Source organism: Micrasema longulum, unplaced genomic scaffold, assembly GCF_059751315.1.
Source record: "Micrasema longulum isolate JH-2025_06_02 unplaced genomic scaffold, ASM5975131v1 h1tg001523l, whole genome shotgun sequence".
NCBI classification, from domain to species: domain Eukaryota; kingdom Metazoa; phylum Arthropoda; class Insecta; order Trichoptera; family Brachycentridae; genus Micrasema; species Micrasema longulum.
This window is the reverse complement of record NW_028278706.1, coordinates 86,519-109,062: the sequence shown is the minus strand read 5'-3', so window position 1 is coordinate 109,062 and position 22,544 is coordinate 86,519. Positions and strand designations below refer to the sequence as shown.

At 30.3% G+C, this 22,544-nt stretch overlaps 1 protein-coding gene across 1 annotated transcript in view; it reads left to right on the top strand.

Annotated features, from left to right (window-relative positions):
• Positions 1-835: 835 nt before the first annotated feature.
• Positions 836-22,544, top strand: part of LOC148275050 (adenylate cyclase type 3-like) — a gene marked incomplete at its 3' end in the record, with an annotated part of 98,509 nt that continues 76,800 nt past the window's right edge. The window contains exons 1-2 of the mRNA XM_088236222.1: positions 836-1,800; positions 10,782-10,897. Coding sequence (XP_088092348.1) covers positions 10,827-10,897 — 71 coding nt within the window. The remainder of the gene's footprint in view (positions 1,801-10,781; positions 10,898-22,544) is intronic.

Below are 22,544 nucleotides of genomic sequence, written 5' to 3'. Positions count from 1 at the left end.
ATAGTGAAAGGAAATAATATCATGAATTGCTATGCTAACGTCACGAAAAAAAATAATTCAGGGAAATGTACCAAGTACTTTAGTATCATTATTGACAGCCAACTTAAATGGACAAACTGAGATATTTAACTTATGTATTTAAGCGCCAAAATGGTATTTTTGATTACAAAATTAATAGACTGGTTTATCATTCATTTATCCAATCAAAATTATCACACGGAGTAATTGGATGGGGTGGAGTATACACGAATTATATTTACCCTTTGATGATAGTACAAAAACTAATAATTAAAATTATGCTTAATAATAATAAAACATATCATCATTATCATTCTCTTTCCGCACCTAATGGTGCATAGCGCACTGCATTGGTACACCAATCGCAGTGTATCTTGATAATTTTTGTTACATTAAGGTAAGATGATCAGTCTTACGCTTCAGGTACCAGTCCAGTAAAATAAAAAAATAAAATTTTGGAGATAATATTTTGTAAATCAACACTAAGATGCATGCAAATGTCCTTGCCTCTAAACTGTGTAACTCCTTCCTTAAAGGCACGACGGAAAATGATTATTAAAGCTTCTCTTCTTTTCATTCATTTATAAACTGGGTCAAAAATACAGATGTCAATGTTTTTTTTCCAGGTAATCTGTTCTTATTTGCTTTCGTATTAATTCGTTATTAAATTAGGTATCTAACTTAACTTTAATATTTTTTTGTTAATATCAATTTATTTTTTTTATTTCTTATTTTCCACTTACTCATACAAAAAAAAAACTGAATAATACTTTTTTTTATTTATTTTTTTATTTGAAAATTTATTTATAAACCCTTACGGATTATTACATTCATTTTACATAAAATAATATATACATTTTTCATTTATACTCTGTTGTTCAAAATAATATTTTTTACATCTTTTGAAATGTTTGTCTTTTGTTTGGTTTTGTCTGGTAGTTTATTGTATAATTTCAGTCCCTGGTTCATTAGTCTTGATTGCCCTTGTCTTGTTTTAGAAAGTTGTGTATGGTATTTGTCTGATATTCTCGTATTATGTCCATGTTGACTACAATTTTTTACTAGTTTTAGTTCTTCGTCTACAATTACATTAGTGGCTAATTTATGGATAAATTTTAATGATTCTAGTTGAAAGAGTTCAGTTATACATAATTACTTAGTTTGTTTAAAAAGTTCTCTAGTTGCAGTTAAATAGGGAAGGTCATATACTAACTTTAATATTTTATTTTGTTGTCTTTGTAGTCTGTTTATATCATTTTGATATCCTGCTCCCCATAATAGTTGCGTATAACATATTTTAGTTTTTACATAGGCTTCATACATTAGAATTTTTTCCGGTTTTGGAATAAAATCTTCGATTTTTAAAAAAAGACTCGATAATGTCTTGTAACTTTTTATTTTATACCTATATATTTGTCTATTCCATAGATTTTATAATATATTCTAGATTTAGTATACTCACGCACAAACCATGCCTATGTGGAATTGTTTTTTTAAATAATGTGATACATAATGTAATAAAAAAAGGAATTAATGTAACATGTAACCGAAGAAATTATAAATAAAAAATGTAACAAAATTACAATATGAACAAACGTCAAAAAATTACAATGATGATTTCTCTTGTTTCAGCACTTGTCGAATGCAATTTTGCTGGTGGCTGCTGGTCTCCTTGGCTTGTTAGGCTTCTTGCTGGATGACAGGCAGCAAAGACAAGCGTTTCTCGAGACCAGGCAAAGTTTGGAGGTGAAGCTTGTCATTGAGGAGCAAAGTGCTGAACAGGTAACCAAGAAACAAGTATTTATATAATCAACCATATTTTGAGTATGTCTAAATTATTGTTGACAATTTGGCTCTGGATTACATATACTTAGGTGTTTTTTAATTTATTTCGAATACGCATTTATTATATAGGATTTAGATTGTTGAGGGTTGGAGCTCCAACTCCAACTAAAAATTGACATATGTGACAAGGTTGAAGTTTAATGCGTGTATGGCAACAAACCTGGGGAGTAAATAATAAATTGAATTACGTTGCGCAAGTGTTACGGTGACGAGAAGTTGAACTAGCTGCACTTGAACTACATGCTTGAATTGAGTGACTGCGTTAACTGACTTGTTGGGCTGACTGCTTGGGCTGACTGGGCGTTACAACGCTCTGTGGTCTATTTAAAGGGCACGTTCCTTTGTTCTTCTTTTCTCCATGGGGTGAATGTACTGCAGACCGTTGCCCTTATCTTGATGAACGTTTTCTGCGCAATACTGTTAGTATTGTAGAAGACGTATTACATTCAATATAAAATATTGACTTGCTGCTTCGGTTGTCGATTTATATTCCCAGTAAAATCAATTTAAAAAATGTAATTACCGGCCGGTTTCGAAGCTACACAAGTTTCCCTATCAAAGTATAATTTTTAAATTTATTTGAACAGAGAAGGAAAACATTTTTTAGAAGGTAATATAGAAGTCTAGGCATTTACAGGGCTTATGACCTGTCATTGGCTAGTTTAAGTTTCCCTCTCTGTTAAAATAAATTTAAATATGAATAACTTCCTAGGGAGCAGATCCAGCCAGTCTACAAGCATTTGGACATACTCAAACATTGTTGAATTAACTACTTGGTAAAAGAAGAAGTATAAAAATTGGAAAATTGTTTTCGAGCGTTGCCTAGTAGGTGATTTGGTTCAGCCGGATGAATCTCACCCACGTGATAAAGGTTTCAGCTCTTTAACTTCACAAAGTTAACAGATGGAAGAGTTGGGGAAATATGGATGTTCAAACATGGGCAGAATGGTGAATGTTACACAATGTGTAAAGTGGCCACTCAAACCAGCCAATGACAAGTCACAAACCCTGTAAATGCCTAGACTTCCATATCCTTTCTCGAAAATGTTTTCCTTCTGTTTAAATAAATTTTAAAATGAATAACTCCCGCCAGTCTGCAAGCATTTGGACATACTCAAACATTGTTGAAAGTATAATTTAGTAATGAATATTATCCTGTTTTATAATTTTAAGTATCTTTTAAATCTTATACGTATGAATGTAATAAGTCAAGTTCTAGTATCATGTAGTATTTTGTGTCGGTGAGGGAATGTAGTGAGGGGTGAGAGACGTTAAAACTAGACCATTTGAACTTCTGAAATAAGACCGGAGTGGAATATATGAAAAAAATATTTATATGATTAGTATTTTTTGAAATTATTATTTATCGATTTTTTCAAATTTCTGTAATTTCTTGTTGTCTTAGTTTTATGAGTTGTTTTCATGCTGAACCTGAACCCAGTGTGTTTATTTAAATAACGTTTCGGCAATAACTTAGTACAATTCCACTGATTTATATTTAATTATTTTCCATATTATATTTTTTATATACATATTTTTTCAATACACATTTGTGTAATAACTATTTTCTATATTTAAGTAATTAGTTTTTAATATTGATGATTCAGATAAACATGTATATATTATAATTTAATGTAAACAACATATTAATTACTTATATGAAAAGTAAAAAAAATATTTTCTGCCATAAAAAAGAAGTTAAGCATCTATTACATTTTTTTTTTCCATTTCAAAATTGTTATTTAAATGTAATTGATTTCTATATTATGACAACTAAAACATGTGGTAAATTGCGGGAGCTAATTCCATAGCAAATGTTTGACAAATACGTTGTCACAGCTGCCAGATAACGACATCGCTCTCTTTAAGTTTATATTTCTGGACACCGGACGGCCTTATAACGCCCGCCGCATCACGGCATATTACAGGCGCTAGATAATGGCACCGCTTTCCTAAGAAACCATAGCTTTGGGAACTTATTTCCCCACAGTAAAAATAAAGACACTATTACTGCCGTAATGAAAACTTTATTACTTCATGTAACTGTTGCTCTTTTGAGATAAAAGTTCTGAGCTTTACGCTGTATCCACGGAAAGTGGCAATTTTTATACAAATAATAATATCTGCTTTGACAGGGAAGGATCTTAAGTGCTTTAATAAAAATACGCCACTAAAGTGGGAGGTATTCGAACCAAAGGCACTCAGTAATATAACATTAATGGAGAGGACATGAAAATAATGTCTTGCCTAGCTGTTATGGAAAGGTTCATTAACCATTCCGTTTCCGTATTATATTATCGGAGATAGAAGGGTGAGAACGTTACACACCTCATCACGCCAATTTCAAAATACGAAACGAGACATGGATAACTTAATATAAGCATTTCCGCTTAACACATTCAACCTATATTATTATATAACCTGAGGGGTTATATATCAAAGTGGTATGCCATGTGTTACTTCAATGAAAATGCTCAAATAAATCAGTATCCAACAGAGCAATAAAAATGATAAATCGCATGATGAAATTTTATCAAAATGTTCTCAAATAAATATAATTGATTATATCGATACTTAATTAGTGTTGAAACACTAAATTTGTGGTTATTCATTATTTTAAAATAAATATAATACAACTATATTTTTTATAATGAAATAAAGCTGACAAATCTAAACAATGGAGGCGGATTAATTTTATAAATGTCAATTTTCTAAACAATAATCTAATTCCTTACCATCAAACATTTAAGCTGCATTCTCCATAAATAATAAAATGGAAACATTGTTAAAAATTAACGAAAATAAAGTAAATATAATATATTGCATATATCAATTAAATTGTACTGATTGCTTACCAGTCTACGAATGGAAATCAAATAACACTAAAAAATCATTTCCTCAAATTATTTCTCGATAACCCTTGACCCATGTGATTTAATGTTAAAATAATATATTATAATTTGTTTTTAAAAAGGTCTCCGAGATATGTCCATTTTTGTTTTAATTATGTTCAACTAAATGTATTTTTATTTTTATCTGATTATCTTTAATTGTATCAATCCCAGAATGAGTTTGCTAACTCATGGGAATACAATTGTGTTTTTGTACATTTTTGTATTTTGAAATAAAAAATAAAATAAAAAAATTACCCTGGAAAAACTAAAATAAACTGCAACATAACAGTGAAAAAACACTTAATGTGCCTAAATAATGAAATAATTCGCAAACCATCTGATGGAAAATAATTATAAGTTTAATAATGACACCGGATTATAAGCTCTTTGTGTTAAAAATAAAATATTAAAAATAGACAACTTGAAAATCCTAGAAATTAAAAAAGCGATTCATAACAAGAAGAAAATAATAAAAAACCTAAAAAACAATGTTTCGTTCAGTCCACTTCTGTCTAGTTTTAAAGATCGTATCCATCTTACTTTACGCTTTCTATGTTTACTAGAACAACATGACAAAAACACTAGACTTATTAGCTTCATACGTTTCGATGTTATATTTAGTAATCACTGTCAAAAAAAATAGAATTCATTTGTTGATTATACCTTAACAAAGAAGCTTGTGTAACTCTGAAATCGGTCTGTAAAAAAAATAAATAAATAAAAAATAGGCGGTGAAAAACAAAGTTGTATTTTATTATATGAATGTTTGTTCCGTAATTTTTGATAATAATATAATTATTTAGTGTAATATTTTGAGATATAAAACTTTTGAGTATTTATCATGATTTAAGTAAATAATCATAAGCAAAAAAACAGTATATCAATTGTTTCCAAGTAAAAAATCAGTTCGTGTCATGTCTACACTGCGGTTTTGCTTATGAATCTCTAGATACTGTGTTATTGCTTGAAAAACTCTTTTTTTTTTTTACCGTTTTTCGTACTGAAATATTTTTGCAAGACAGCAAATGGTTCGAAATTTCTTGTTAATTGATCTCATACTTAACTAATTTTGTGATTTTTTAGAAAAATTGCCTTTTTGATGATGAGAGTAGTATAGTGTGCAATAAATAAATTCATTTATGATTAAGTTAGTTAAGCTATGCTTTATGTTAATTTGAAAATTGAAATAGAAAGGCTTCAGTATTTTAATATATTTTCTTATTTATTGTATCTATATAAAGATTAACTAATACTACCATCACGCAATTTCTTCATAGGAAAAGGCAGATATGATGAACCCCCGCACAAATCTTTCCCGACGCGCATTCCTAACGTCTTCCAAATTTATAAATTTTATCATACGTGTTCTTCGAATGTATCTGCTATTGAAATGACCAGACTTGAGATTTTGGTCTACATATCTGATCATGCCACGTCTTTTTTGGTCGCCCTCGTCCTACGTTTTCCAATATACTCGTACATACAAAATGATACGTCAATCCTCGAACCACTCTCATACACACGTTTGTTTAATAATAATGTAAAATATGAATAAAATTGAGCGGGAATTTGATACTTATTATAAAACGAAATAATACAGACTAAAATGGATACAAAGTTGTTGGAACAATAGGCTTCTTTCCCCCCTCCGGCAACTACACGTGGACCGGACCATCTTCTAGGAATTCAGCAAAAACATGTGTTTGCACATGTGCGATACTGCGACAGTGACTAGTGACAACAAAAGCTACCCTTCGGATATTTTTATTTGTAATGTTATCCACAGTGTTGAAGTGCTTTATCTGTTTAGTTTTTTTTGTTTACTTTTTATCACGAACACTTGGCAAATTTACTATTATGCTCAATGTTTGTTTTTGTAAATTTATTGATAATTTTAAGTTGCCAGAATTTCACTCGTCCATTTACTTTGTAGCTGCAAGACGATTAGTAATCTAGCTTCAATAGGTAAATGTTATCAACTATCAAATCTCCAAATTTAGTAAGTCAGGTCTAGAATTCAATCCGTCCATGCGCCTAGTAGCTGCAAGACTTGTTGTTATCTAACTTCTATTTTTATAAATTTGTTTTTTATTTATTTTTTTTAAATATCACGAAATCTCTAAACTTTATTGTCAAATAAAAAATGTAAATAGGGGCTAGATTTCTTATTGTATATGCGCTCTGTAGCTGCAAGACGTGCTGTAATCTAGCTCCCGTATATCATAATTGGAGACGAGGAACAAGAATCCCAACCATCCATGCGCTCTGTAGCTGCAAGACGTGGTGGGATATTTATTTATTGTACAGCGCCCTTGAGGTGATTTTCACAAAAACGGCGCTATAAAAATTATCCATATATGTATATAAATAGGCATAAATATATATATATATATATATATACACGTTATCATTCATTCTCGCCATATACATCTGTTTTACAATTGTTTCGTTATCAATACGTTCTGCATGACCAAACTATATTAGCGACATTTTTTTAAATTTGAAATCTCATATATTATTTTCAAACCCATTCGTCGAAATTGTGGAGGGCCTATTGTTGGGGTCAAGAGTTATGTTGGACATCCAGTTCGTCGAATCTCTTCTGTCTTTGCAAGTAGGTCGGTCAGCGTGCTTACGCTACGTGGAGATGTTTTTATACCTGCACTTCAGGCTAAAGTATGGTGAAGAAACTCGGAAGAAGTTCTACGTCTAACATCTAACGCGTGGCCTTCACTAAACTCTTAAAAAAGTGGCATCAAATATTATAAATAAAAAGAAGTCGTACTTACAAGATATTTAAACACTATTTATTTCAGCAAAAATTAAATACAATAAACTTAATGAGATATATGAATTAATATTTAAATAAAAGAAGAGAACACTAAATTTACGTTTTATTCGAATATTTTCTACGTGGCGGTTAACAATAATTTCGAAAGACTACGATCGTGGATCCTGGTAGTAAGTGGCGAGTAGCAGAGGTAGAGAGAAGGGCAAGCGATCAGTGCGTCGGTACTTTTATTGGCTTACCTACGTCACTGATCCTCTGGGTTGCCAACCTGTCGCGTTTGTAGTCTATGCCCGATGGTTGGCGGTACCTACTTCTGAGGCACCACAAGAGATTGAATTTCGACCGCGTTCACTCTGCTTTCATCCTTCCTCTGCCACATACGTGTTTCACTGATGATACACACGTGTTGCGATTTGTACTCCGTTGTGCACTGCCAGTTTAGCTTCAATTGGCATATTTTTATTAGCAATTACTGTGCTTGCGCCGTTCATTTCCTTGCCCGCATTTACTGTCCTTTCAACATATTTTTCTACTTTTCCAATTTTTTTTTGGAAATCCAAATATAAGCGTTCCTATAATTTAATTTTTTTTATTGAAAAAAGAATTTTGACAACATAAGTATAAAATAACAAAATGTTTGATACATACATAATTAATAATAACGGTTTTACCTCTCTAATAGAGTGAAAACTTGTATTTAGAGAAAGAGTTCGTTTTACATTTATTTTTATACATATATATATAGTATATTTACACTTATGTTTTATATTTTACTTAAATTTCATTTTAACTACTACTATAAAACATATTCCTTTAAATAAGATATTATGTTCTAAAGGATACACAATTTTCTATTGTATTGAGTTCAGGATAGGATGGGTCTCAAGTGTTTTACCCGAATATTTCAATTTCGATAACAATTTTCAACGAGTTATAAATAACTTACTAAAAGAAAATGGAAATCAAGTTGGTGTAGAGTGGGGTTCAAACCTCAGACCTCTGATCCATGAGTCCGCAACGATAGCTACGGGGCAACAAACCGATTCATGATTCATTTTGAAAGCATGCTTCCCAAATACACGAATTTATGCTTTTAAGGTACACATTTATACCAAAAATAAACATTAAAAAAAATCCAGTAGCATTTCTTAAAATAAAAAGAAATACACGTACCATAAAAATCATCGAATAACAATAAAATGAAAATACCCACGGAAGACCAAAAGTTTAAAATTTGACAATGTGTTGACATAAAAAAGGTTCGTTATTATCATTTTCTGAGGAGTAAAATAAAAACGCCAAAGAATTCGTTAAGTGCACGTCCCCATCAATTTTTCCTTTCCATTGATCTATCACAACCACCATAAGGGTTGGGGTGATTTAAAATGCAAATATTTTCATACGCTCAAATGATCAGATGAAAAATTCTCTCATCACTGTATCTCAGTGACAGCAGAAGGAAGATGAGAATAATTATTCAGTTTGTCGAACTAAAGTATTTTCTTAATTTAATAAAAACACCCCCTTGAAATAAATTTTCCTCATAAGGGGGATGAGTTTAATGAACGCGGGGACAGTGATGTGAAGTGGAACTTGTCTATTTTTAAAGGGATGGAATTATTTATAAACTTCCTATATTCCCGAAGCTATGAATAATTGCGTATTTTAAAAAATTTCGCAAAATAACAGCTTTATTATCGACACGATAGAAATAGATTTTCAAAAATAATAGTATTTAATAATGGTTAATGATGAGTGTGTAAAGTGGTCACTCAAAAAAGCCAATGAAAGGATATGAGCCCTCTAAGTGCCCAGACTTCTATATTATTCAAAGAGTTTAGAGCCTATAGGAACGCCTGAAAAGCTCCAACAACACCCTTTTCGAAGCCACTGCAAGGTGGATCCATTCATCCATGTTCTAGCAATGGCTGGAAATGCTGAGACCATTATAAGGGCATACTATAAATAGTTTATTTTATTTTACCTCATTTATGCTAAAAAAATCATTAAATTATCATTTTATTCTTTCTTTCTTAACAAGTTAATAATTTGAATTCGTTTTTGTTTTCTACTTTAAGTAATATTTTAAAGGAAGTTTTATTTTTAAATTTTTCAATAATATATTTAACAATTATGTAAATTTTCTCTACATTATAAACTAAAATGAAATATGTTTTTATTTTAAATGGTAGAATTGGCTCTGCACTATTAAGCTATTTTAATGGAATATTTTTTTAATTTATTTTTTAAAACTATTTATTTTATTTATAATATTCCCTTTCCTAAAACGTCCTTCATTTGTTTGATATATTGACCTTAATAATTCTCCAGGGGGTCGAATCCAGTCGTTGTGTACACAAGTTTGGACGAACTCAAATTATTGTTGATATTTCATAACGGTTTGTAATTCAGTTCAGTGCCGAAAATCGGCGTTTATTATTTGAATAGTAATATTATATTCTGTTTGCAAAACGGCGAAGAAGGTAAAAAATAGACAAATAAGCAAAATTAAAATATAAACAAACATAGTAAGCACTAAATAGGTGCGAAGGTTTTCACGGTCACTGTTATCAATATTATGTATCTTTTTTGGGTGATACCGTGTATGTTGGATTTGATCCGACGTTTCGGCTACCATTGCAGGAGCCATCTTCAGGGAAAACTGTGAAAACTTCAGTTTTCCCTGAAGATGGCTCCTGCAATGGTAGCCGAAACGTCGGATCAAATCCAACATACACGGTATCACCCAAAAAAGATACATAATATTGATAGTAAGCACTGTCTATACTCACTAGGTATAGAATGTAATTACCTGTTCTGAGTAAGACAGCGTTAAAAAAAAAAAAAGACATATTTTTAATTAGAGATGTCAGAAAAAAAAATAATTAAGTAATATATAAAAATAAGGTAATCTTTAAAAAGTTGTAATTTTATAGGACGGTTAAATGAGAAAGATGGATTACAATTAAAGTTATTTATTAAACGGTTACACACAAGTTACATACTATTATTTTGTACAAAAAGAATTAACAATAGCGAACACTGGCGAGAAGCTAGTGGCCAGGTGACACGAAATACCAAGATGAAATGTGTATGTCCTTTCGATGCACGACGTTTGGCATCTTGTCTGAGCTGACGTTGCAGCGGATTACGCGTTGCGGGTTAAAGCGGTGTTCGGCTCTACATTGCATTGTCTTTCGTACTTATATAAGATGAACTGTGATTTTTTCCAGGAGCGTCTTCTTCTTTCGGTGCTTCCTGAGCACGTGGCCGTGAAGATGAGACAAGACCTGGGATCCACAGATACTCAGTTTAAAAAGATCTACATGTCCAGACATGAAAACGTCAGGTAAGTTTTTGTGCTATTTCACAATATTTTAATTAATGCTTAGTCAGGTTAAAAGGTGTATTATTTTGCCTTTTTATTGCCTAAGCAAATAGATTTTCTTAAAATACCCTTTAATAACACGTTCACATCAATGGCAGATACCGTAAATACTTAAATAAATAGCCTAACAGAGACATAAAATGTAAAGGTCAGATGCACCACAAAAAGTTAAGTAGAAAAGTTAAATGAAAAATAATTGCGTAGGTATTTGTCAAAACAGGTGAATTTTTTTTTATGTAGTCTGATTTCAAAGAATACAAAAGATTTAAAACTGTTGAAATATTTACAAAAAATCATACAAATAATAAATTCAGACATCATATATTTAATTAGTTGAAATTTACATTTGTCGAAATGATGGAGTTTATATTCGCGGTTTTAAACATTTTCGAGAATTTCCTTTATTTTTTCCTTCCCTCAAACATGGCAGCCGTTTGATGCTGAACAAAAGACTAATAAATATTTATGCGTCTTTAGTAGACCGCCAAGATAAAAAATGAGAGATCGTTTGGTTGAAAGATCTCAGAGACTATGACGACAGCTTTTGTAGTGATTATTTAACGGAAAAAAACGTCAAATGGTAACCGACATTTCTGTTTATGAGTAGTATAGTAAACGAGTAAACCTAACCCATAAAACTCAATTTTAAAACGGGTTGAACCTTGTAAGAATGAGATTAAACAGATCTAACCAAAGTATTATCATCATCATTTTCCGAAACGCACCCAGTGATGCAAAATACACTGTGGTACGGAAAACAGGACGACGAATCGTCGATCTTAGCTAGGCACAATCAGTCCAACGTGAAATTCAGCTGTCTTTTTCGTACAGCGTCGGGGACGCAGTTGCGAGAGTGTGATAGAAAAACAACGTTCAAATACCTATTCATCATAATTATTTGGCCCCGCATATCCTTTTAAGTCGTGATCTCAAACGTAGTGGGCGAACGGGCCAACCACTTCACTATGAGGCGGACTTCTTTCCCCTGAGATTTTATAGTTATCGAATAAAAAAAAAACCCATACTTCATCCACCCCGACACAGATAAAAAGTACAGATATAATTAATTCATCTAACATACTAAGATGTATCTTTTTTGGGTGCTCCCGTGTAAATTGGATTCGTTCCTTCGTTTCGGCTACCATTGCAGAAGCCAACTTCAGGGCGAACTGCGTGTTTTGTTGAAAAATTATGTGTTTATGTACTAGTTATTTGTACCGTGTCGCTGTATTTAGGTGTATGGGTATTTCAATTGCTTTTTTCATTATTTGTGCACTGTAATTTCTAGAATTAGAAGAAAAGAAAATATGTTCAGTGTCTAAATAAACTACCTATATCAAAAACAATCATTATATGTATGACACTGGGTTAGTTCACCAAATTAAGTTTATCAATCATCTGCCACAAGAAAATAAGGTGATGCTTTAATCCAGGATTAACTATTTATTTATTTGGTTTACAAACAATAAAAAATAATACATAATACACATAAATATTTAAACAATAAAAAAATACACTACTTATATTTCATTAATTACATGTCAACACTAATTAAATACATATTTAAATAAAACGAGCAAAATAAATTATCAAATTGAATATAAATTGTTGTAATTTTTTTTTAAAAATGTAAAAACTCTGCGAATTAATAATAAAATAAACACGAATAAAATACGCATTAAATAAAATGCAAAATAAAAATAAACAAAATTAAATTATTTAAAAAAATCATTCAGTAATATAAAACTAATAAAAACATTAAACAAAATATGCATCAAAACAAAACTAGCAATGTAATCCATCAAAATTAAATGTAAAAAAATAATAGCTCAATATAAAAACGCATTTTGTAAACACTTCTTAAACCTAAGCGATTGCTTTGTTATTTTTGTTACCGTTACCGTGTTACCGTTATTTTTGACACTAGATTTAGTGTCAAAAATAACGGTCTCTACGTTTGCAATGGTGTTATATAATCTGCACATTCTTGACACTGGATTGAAGAATGATACATTATTCTAAAATTAATCTGTGTGGAATGTTTTCGGGTTCCTTAAGGTATGACCATTAGAAACACCTTTGAATTACTTAAACAGCTTGAACTTTCCAATTTACCATTTACAAACTTATATAAATATAACTAGTGGTTTTACTTTTTTGCTAATGAAATATTGTTTTGTGGGACCACCCATTTAGTCAATATTTCATGTCGACCTTCCCAGGAATCGAACTTCTACACTACGGGGCATACCAATTTCTACTCGATTTCCTTATTCGAGATTTGAGAAAAGCCATTTTATCGAAAGCACTCGTCCAAGATTCTGATTCTATTTCACAGGTAGAACTGTATTCATAATCCACCAGAACACAGAAAAAAATACTTTAGGTGTTAAAAAATAAGTAAAAGGGTACAGTAAAAGGTAGCCCTTTGAAAAAGATTTTTTAGTAAGTTTTTTCTTTACTCTTTCTAAAAATATCGCTACTATTAATCTACTTGTCAGACACTGTTATAGGAGGTAATTTCAAACACTAAGTTGCGGGTGAGGAGAAAACAATGTAGGAAAAATTACCTACGCCCCTTTAGGAAATATTGGCATCTAACTTCTCATGAAATTCCGTCAAGTCACGATATTTTGTGACGTGTTATTTATTTATTTATTTATATACGGCATTTCTGCCATTTACATATATGTGGTATAAAGAGTGCTTAGAAATAAAAATATTAAAAATAAAAAAAATCGAGTATGAAATATTAATATACTCGTACTGTACACATTATTAATTACTTGAAATACATACATATTTTAAAGAAATTATACAATAACAAAATACATTAATCAATCAAATTATAACTATTCCAACCCAATCTTCTGAAGATGATTTGCTCTTTTGATAAAAATATGTTGGTCACTTTATGTTTTAAGTTAGGCAGAGATAAACTAAATATATCAAAATGTGATGCATATTTTTTCCCGGTATTCTGTAATCTAACAATAGGTGAGTTATATTGAGCTACCGTTCGAGAATTTTGACAATAAAATATTGTAGATGTTCTGCTTAATCTAGGTGGTACATAGAATGAAATCAATTTCAGTAGATCAGGGGTATCAAACATTCGTTTTATCACGTCATGTTGAAATTCAAAGCAATACATTACAATGTAAGTCGGGAGCCTGTTTTTATTTTAGAAAAAAAAGTATTTAATAAAATTTCTCGAATGAAAATAACTCACTTTTCTCAATCAATTATTTGACGGTAATTAGTTTAAGATTTATATCACGATGTAATTTATTTTAATGATTTGTTATTGACATTACTAATGTTAACGTTGAAGACATTATAAAAATAGTAAAAAATGCCTTGGTTTTCTCAGTGTTTATGTACGGTGTGGAGTGTTGGACATTGAGGGATTCTGAAAAGAAAAAAAAAACGAAGCTGTTAAATGTGGTGTTGGCGGCGAATGCTGCGAATTCCATGGATGGCCAGACGTACGAATGCATCTATACTCCAGGAACTGGACAAATGAGAAAAGTTACATCTATGTGAGAGAAAAGAAACCAGCAATACTTTGGTCATATTTCCAGGGGAAATTCTGATAGTTTAAAGGAAACTATTCTTCGGGAAGTGTCGAAGGGGCAAGGTCGCGTGGACGTCAACCGACAAGATGGAGCGGCATAGTCACTGAATTATCATCAGAATCATAACTGACGAATTCCTATAGAACAGTACAAGACCATTCCAGATGGAGGGAAACTGTTCACTGACGAGCCAGTCCTAGAGTCAGGCGTAATCACCATCCTCCGACATTAGGCACGGATTGAATAGAGAGATAGACATTATTATCCCATTTAATTCTGCCAAAGACTTTTGATATATAAAAAAAACAAACCAGCAGACAATGAAGAGTTCAGCGATTAAAAAAAATGCTCTTATAGTAAGACAAACTTTTAAAAAAAGATTTATATGTATCGTATTATCAGCGATATGATTTTTTCAAGTTTTGTATTTCTGAAATTACTCCGCGTGTGACGTCTCAAGTTCTGTTCCGCTTCTTCTGGGTCAGTTCTATCGATTGGTTCGTTGACGTACCGTAAATTGGAAATCTTTTGCAACTCTCTTATAATAAATTGATTCATAATAACTAGTGATGTCGTTCACAGTACGAGTAGTTCGTTTTTATTCTCGTTTTTATAAATTTTCAAGAAACTTTGCCGTACAATATAACACTCTAATTATTACTGCGCGAAAGGAAACATTTTTTATATCAAATTTTCCGTAAGGCGGAACTTTTTCATTATAGTAGGGATGTGAATAAGTTCTCGTTGTTTCCCGGCAGAGCCAACTTCATCGTAAAGTACCACCATTGGCTTGAAATGACAGTATTTGTTGTTGAAGTGTTATCGGATAACAATGAACTCATGAGTTTATTTAATTATTATAAAATAAAAACTTTGTTATTAGTGTTACACGTTTATTGTTTTGAAATTACACAACTCTAGTTTCTGGGGAGCACCCCTCCTATCGACGGGTGATACAAAACAAATATTTTAAGTAGATAATATAACACAGTGTTATCATGGAATCTATACAAAAACAAACAACTAAATCAGTGGTCAAAACTAATGCTGGATTAGTTGGTGGGTATTTTACTTATCTAAGGTATAAATATATATGTATGGGGCCTAGTCTAAATCACCCGGCAATGGGAGGAGTGCTCTTCTGAAATTGAAACTTAAATTGTAAAGGTGTTCTTTTAATATAAAATAAACGTCGAACAAAGTTTTTATTTTATAACAATTAGTGGTCAAGTAAGTGCCGACTAAAAAATTATATTATTAAACATATAAGCTTATATAAAATTCCAATTTATTTCAACATAAAGGGAAAACATTTTTGAGATAGGAATATAGAAGTCTAGGCTTTTACAGGGCTTATGACCTGTCATTGGCTGGTTTAAGTGGCCACTTTACACACTGTGTAACATTCACCATTCTGCCCATGTTTCGACATCCACATTAACCAGCCAATGACAGATCATAAGCCCTGTAAATGCCTTCCATCTCAAAAATGTTTTCTCTGTCTGTTGAAATAAATTGAAGTATGAATAACTCCCTAGGGAGAAAATCCAGCCACTCTGCAAGCATTTGAACATACTCAAACATTGTTATATAAAATTGTTAATTGGTTTGACGTTGACTTCGTAGAAAAAAAAATGTTTTTTGGAGCACTTCAGTTTATAATTTTTGAGATGAGCATATCCGAAACTTTAAAAAAATAAAATAAAACTATTTGTTTTTGATGTTTGAAGCACCTCCTTTGTGGAACATTATTATTTAATATATTAAAATAAAATAAAATCACTTTGTTTTTATGTACCATTTATATTTTTTATAATTTGACAACCAACTAGTTTCGGCAATACTATGCCTTCTTCAAGGTTGATTACAAACTAATATAACATATATAAATTTTTCACAGTGAAGGTATGTTAGTTTTGAAAAGGTATGTTATGTTTGTATGTAATTAACCCTGAAAAAGGCATAGTATTGCCGAAACTAGTTGGTTGTCAAATTATAAAAAATATAATTGGTACTTAAAAACAAAGTGATTTTATTTTATTTTAATATATTAAAACAATTTGGTTTTCTACTTATTGCTCAAAACAATAACTTCCAGCCAACTAAAAAACACATTGGTCAAAAATAAGATTTTGGTCGAAATTTTATACTAAAAAAATCATAAATATAGTTAATTGAAAATAACGGCTGTTTTTTACTTGGAAGAAAAGGCTTGCACATATTAACTTTAATAAAATATTATAAAATACATTATGTTATACATGTTAAATGATGAGGAATGTGGGAAATACACGCCACTTAATAAATTATTTTTTAAATAATTACGTAATTAGCAAAATAAGTTAATTTTTGTAGTTTCAAATGATTACATGAGTAGCAAAATAAGTTGATAATATATTAATTTTCATTATATTTACCAATATGAATTATTGTGTATGAATTTATGAGTTGGACGGTCCTATGAAGTTTGTTACCAAAAGCGTTAGATTTTAGAAAATAAAATTTAACCAAAAAACGCTGGATATTGAAGCACACATTTAATATAACAGGTAAAAAGCCTTCGTATTTTATGAGCCTGAAAGTAAATCGTTCAGCTACCGTAAATAAATACGCCTTTTGATACCTGATTTAGAGTTTTATTTCAGTAATAAAGATACAGCGTTTTGTGTATAATAAAAACTAAGATATATTGCAGATACAGGCAGAAAGGTAATAAATTAAACAGTAGATATAAAATCGTGTATCGCTTTCCCGAAAAAGATTAAAGGGCATTTTTGAACAAAAGGTCAATTGAAAAAATAAATATAACACTCATAGTGTCATATATTTGAAAATCATTATTACATCTTATATTAAGTATTGATAGTTTATTTAAAATATTTAATTTATTTCACTACGCTTAAAGGGGTTTTACAAACCATTTTATTTTCATTTTTAAAGAAATAAAGGTCTAGGAAATACTGTCCAGTAAAAAAAAAATTCTGCTAATTATTAGTAGCATAAAAAATACCTTTTAATTAGTAATTTAGAATTTACGCAAAAACGGTGATTCCATTTGCCACGCCCCTAATACGTCACGATTCATGTTTATTTGTTCGTGGCCGTTGAATTTTGCGTAGAACAATATAACGAATCTTGACGTCACAGCAACAAGACATTATTTTTAATTACCATGTACAAAAAACAAACAAAAAATTGACGAAGAAATAAACAAAAGATGCAGGTTTTTATATTAGGTGTTAACATAAGTTGTGTCCATAAAAAAATACCAATACGTCAAATATTCTATAATAATGAATGATCACCTCCTTTAAATATTTATTTATTTATTCAAACGCCTTTTAGGCTTTTACATATTTTTTATACATATATACATATAAAGACAGACATGTATTTTACACAGTCGTAGCAAAAAAATATATAAATAATTTTTAGAAGACAAATAAAAATATTAAAAATATCACCTTTACATATTAGTTTAAAAGTGAAAAGAACAGAAGTGCATTTTTAAATATGAAGACAGAAATGCATTTTACACAAAAAAGAAGCAAAAAATAAAAATGAAATAAAAAGAGAAAGAAAAATAAAATAACAATAAAATAAAAAAAATCATTACATATTAGTAGAAAATATACAGGGATACATAATAATACATACCTACATATATTGCAGTGGAGAACAGGAGTACATTTTTTCGTATGGGTTATATTGAAATAATCTTAAAATAAGAAGAAGTTAGAAAAATACTAATTTAGAATACAGCTATAAGTCAAAAAACGGTAAACAATTGAAATCAACAAAGTATCATTTGGGTATTACAATTAGAAGAGAGTAAATTGATACACTATATTGGTCTAATTATACTGCATTTCAATTTCAATGAAATTTCTCACTGAGATTGTATTTATTAAATGCGTTACAACCTGCCCTAGAATATTCACATGTGTTTTATCAGCCCCTGGTGTTTTCAAGTTTTCATCAATCGAGACATCGTAAGAGACTAAAAATATATAAAACAATTCAAATGCATGTAAACAAAAAGTTCTTCATCTCTGTTGTAATCTGTTAATAATTTGGGCGTTACCGCTACGCTCAACTAAGTTTGTTTTAACTATTCATATTCTTGTCTATAAAACACCACTTATTACACAATATCTATTGTACAAAAAAAAAAACTTTTCTTAGACTTGAACATAGGTATTTATGGTTGCTGGTCAAGGGAAATTAACGAACACCTATCCCAGTAATGACTCTTACACACTCTATCGTCCTTCTAAAGGTAAAAAAGCTGCCTGGTTCATTTTTCTTTATAAGTTTAGCATTTTTCAAAGTGCACGCGTGGTTCCAAGTAAAACTTCAGATGAAAATAAATACTTAAAAAAGGAAAAGGTTTATTTATAGGCGTGTCAAATATTGAGAAGTTGCTAGGTATCACTTTAGTAAAGATTTTATATTTAACGGAAATAAACAGATACTTCACCCTACACTGCCCAGTGTAGACAATTTGAAACCTACAGATAACCGGAATATAAAAGTGGTTCTAAACGTTTTTATCACTCGGTGACCAATGTATTCAATAAAATAATACACATACATAATTTGTTTTGCCTTTATAATTTGTTTTAAAAATTGCTAACACGGTAAAACTGCTTGATAAAATTTGGAACAAAAAGTTAGTTGCATGTGTTCTGTCAAATAAGTAATTTAGCTAATGTTCAAATGGTGATTTATTTGTATTTTTTTAAAGATTTGAAGTAATTATTGTTTCAGCAACTTTCGTTATTAGATTAAAAAGTGCTCTTAAAAAAACGGTACTCCTTATGTTTCTTATATTTTTGTAAATAAGAACTTTTTATGCCCGATGTAAATACGAAAAAAAAAGTATTTTCCCATTATATACATAATTAGAAAACATATTTTTAGTTGGACGTAGAAAAAATAGGCGGTAAAGGGTTTATAGCGTTACGTTCCATTACTAATTATTTTTAAAAAGCTTATCAAATCTTTGTTATTAATTAAACAGGAAGATATACGAGTATTTATGTACAGGAAATAGGAAACCATTTTAGGATTTCTGGTGCGCATGGTGGAATCTTAGTTAAATAGGGAGGTACCCACCAAAGTTTTGTTTGACTATGTCATTGTTTGAGTAATACAAGTTTAAGCTTATGAAATACGGGTTATTTTCCATGAACCAATGATTTCAAGACATGGTTTTGACTTAAGTATGCACTACTTTATGGTTTAAACAGTCGAGTTAGCATACAAATCATATATTTTTTAATTAGTTATTAAGGCATACATGAACACCTTTTCTAAAACATTCAAGTTTGTTAGCCAAAGTTATTGGTAGATGTTTATTTTTATTTATTTATTTCACACTTTACATACATACACAATTTATATACATACAAGGGCGAGCATATTGTCTTAAGGCAATTTCTTCCTACCTACCCAAACCGTTCGGTTTGAGAAAATTACAAGTACATGGACATATTCAAGGTATTTGTGCAGAATTTAAAACAAAAAAACAAAAAATAAAATAAAAATTAACTAAAAATTTAAATAATACTATGAAGAGAGGACAGGAGAGGAGATGGGAAAAAAAGAAGAAGGAAAAATGAACAATTCAAACTTTTGGATAGTGACATTTCAATCTTGATTCAAATGTAAATAAAGAAGGGGCGGGATTTCACAATCAAGTTGCTACTACTGTGAATAATGACGCCAGAAAATAAAAGCGGTAAAGGGGTATTAATAAGGTTCTCTCGTTACTAGAGCGAAGAGATACTCCATGTTGTTATAGAAGTTGAAAGAGCTCTCTCAGGTAAACAGGCAAAGTGGGAAAATTCAAAATATTGCGCAGAACTGATAGAATGTGAATGTTTCTTATATGCCTGATACTGAGCCAGTATAGTTGCGTGTGGTAGTTGGTTACCTGTAATTCGTTGTTACTTAGATAAAGAGCCAAGTGAGAGGCAAAAACTCAAAAGGAAAACAAAAGATGCACTAGAGATCATCACGAAATGGGGAGCGCACTCAATTATCACTTAAAACTACTGGAATACTTTACTGGAATAAAATTAAAAAAAAAAAACAAAAGTAAATAAATAAACTTCTTATTTTAAATGTTTGTTGCACTAACTTTGTAAACTATTGTTATAAATAATACTTTTGAGAAAAAGCGTAATGTGAGGTGAATATGATCATAAAAAAAACTAGACTGAAGTAGACTAAAGGAAACATTGTTTATTTGGCTAACTTCAATTTTTAATTATTATTTATTAGCTTAAACGCAGCATAATATTTGAGAAAAAATTATAAAATGGGATAAAATTGATTAGTTAACTTTAGTATACCTTGATAAAAAAGCTTGTATAACTTTGAAGCCGGTCGGTAGGAAAAAAATGTGATTAAAAACAAAATTGATTTTATTTAAAAATGTGTTTTTACAATATAATATTTTATAGTCCCCGAACTGTAAGACTGATAATGCTATCTTTTTTATAGTTAATTGTACTTTGGTGGGCTTATTGCCAAATGGCAATTTCTTCCAACCAACTATTAAAATAAATGTTTTATTTTTATAATTCACATTGCAAAACATATTTCATATAAAATTTTCAAAAAAGTTAAAGTTATCTAAAAATAGAAATAAATTAATTTACATATAAATTACCTCAAACCGTACGTTGGTTGGTGTGTAAATGCAGTATCTTATGCACCACAAGATGCGGAAAGGGAAAATATTGGTTTTAATCAGTTTTAATGCATATATAAATTCGAGCAAAGTAATCACATCGTCATTGAAAGCTTTAAAATGAATGTCAACTAATTCGGTTTTAAAGGAATACTTAGGTTTATTAATCGTAGTATATAGCGCTGATTACGATATTAAGTATCACAATTAAGGTTTCAAAATGCAGGAATTTGGAATAAGACTCGAAAAAGCACTTCTGGAATGTTCCAGTTGCTACCATAAACCAATTAGCCGTGTGACATTTGAGCCGAGTAGTTACATTAAAAGTTTCCTTGGAAGCAACTCCTAATTGTAGCGTACGACTCAAAGAGTACAAGGGAGAAGTAAAGGAACAAGATGGCCTGAATATTATTGATTTAACCCCTTGACTGAGGTGCGCAATAATCGTAAAATGGCTTTACGGCAGCGAGCGGGAAATTTGAGAAAAAAGAGCAATTAGTTCGTTAAACGACGCGTGTTAAAAATTGACATAAATATTGTATGCGTAAAATTGAGTTTTCAAAATAAAAAGCGAACTGTAAAACTAAATATTATAAGTTTTATTGAAAAGAGATGAATAATACGGGCCAAAAGTTAGATATTTAAGAATAATTAAAAATCCAAAAAGCTTTTAATGAAAATAACTAAATCATAACCAAATAACAGCGGGAAGGGATGTTAGTCCGAAAAATCAATGATTTACTCTTTTTTCAGATTATATTTTAAAAAAACATTGAAAATATTAGTTTTACAGTTTAAAAAAACTATTTTGATTATTTGAAAAGTTTACTATGAGGAATGTTCCTCTGAAGTTTAGTGGTCTGGCCCTGAAAGACCGCGTACATTGGATTTAAATATACCTTTATTTTTTAAAATACAAAAGTGTAAAATGTGAAGCGTTCGTCTTGTTAGAACATTATCAAACGTTTGAAAGGAATTTGATAATGTTGTAATAAGACGAAACGCGTCAGATTATACACTTTTGTATATTTAAATAATGAAAGTAGAATGAAATCCAATATAAGTATTTTATTTTGGATACAAGACCGTGTACATATTGTGTTGTGTACTTATTTGGTGCTGTGTTAGGTTACTGTTTTTTTGTTGTTATAATTTTATTTTTTATTTTTATTTTATTTATTAGGGATACCAACAGTAATAACAATATTTTGCACACTGTGTAACATTCACCATTCTGCCCATATTCGAACATCTATATTCCTTCAATTCTTTCATCTGTTGATGTTTGTGAAGTTAAAGAGCTGAAACCTTTATTTATGCGGATGAGATT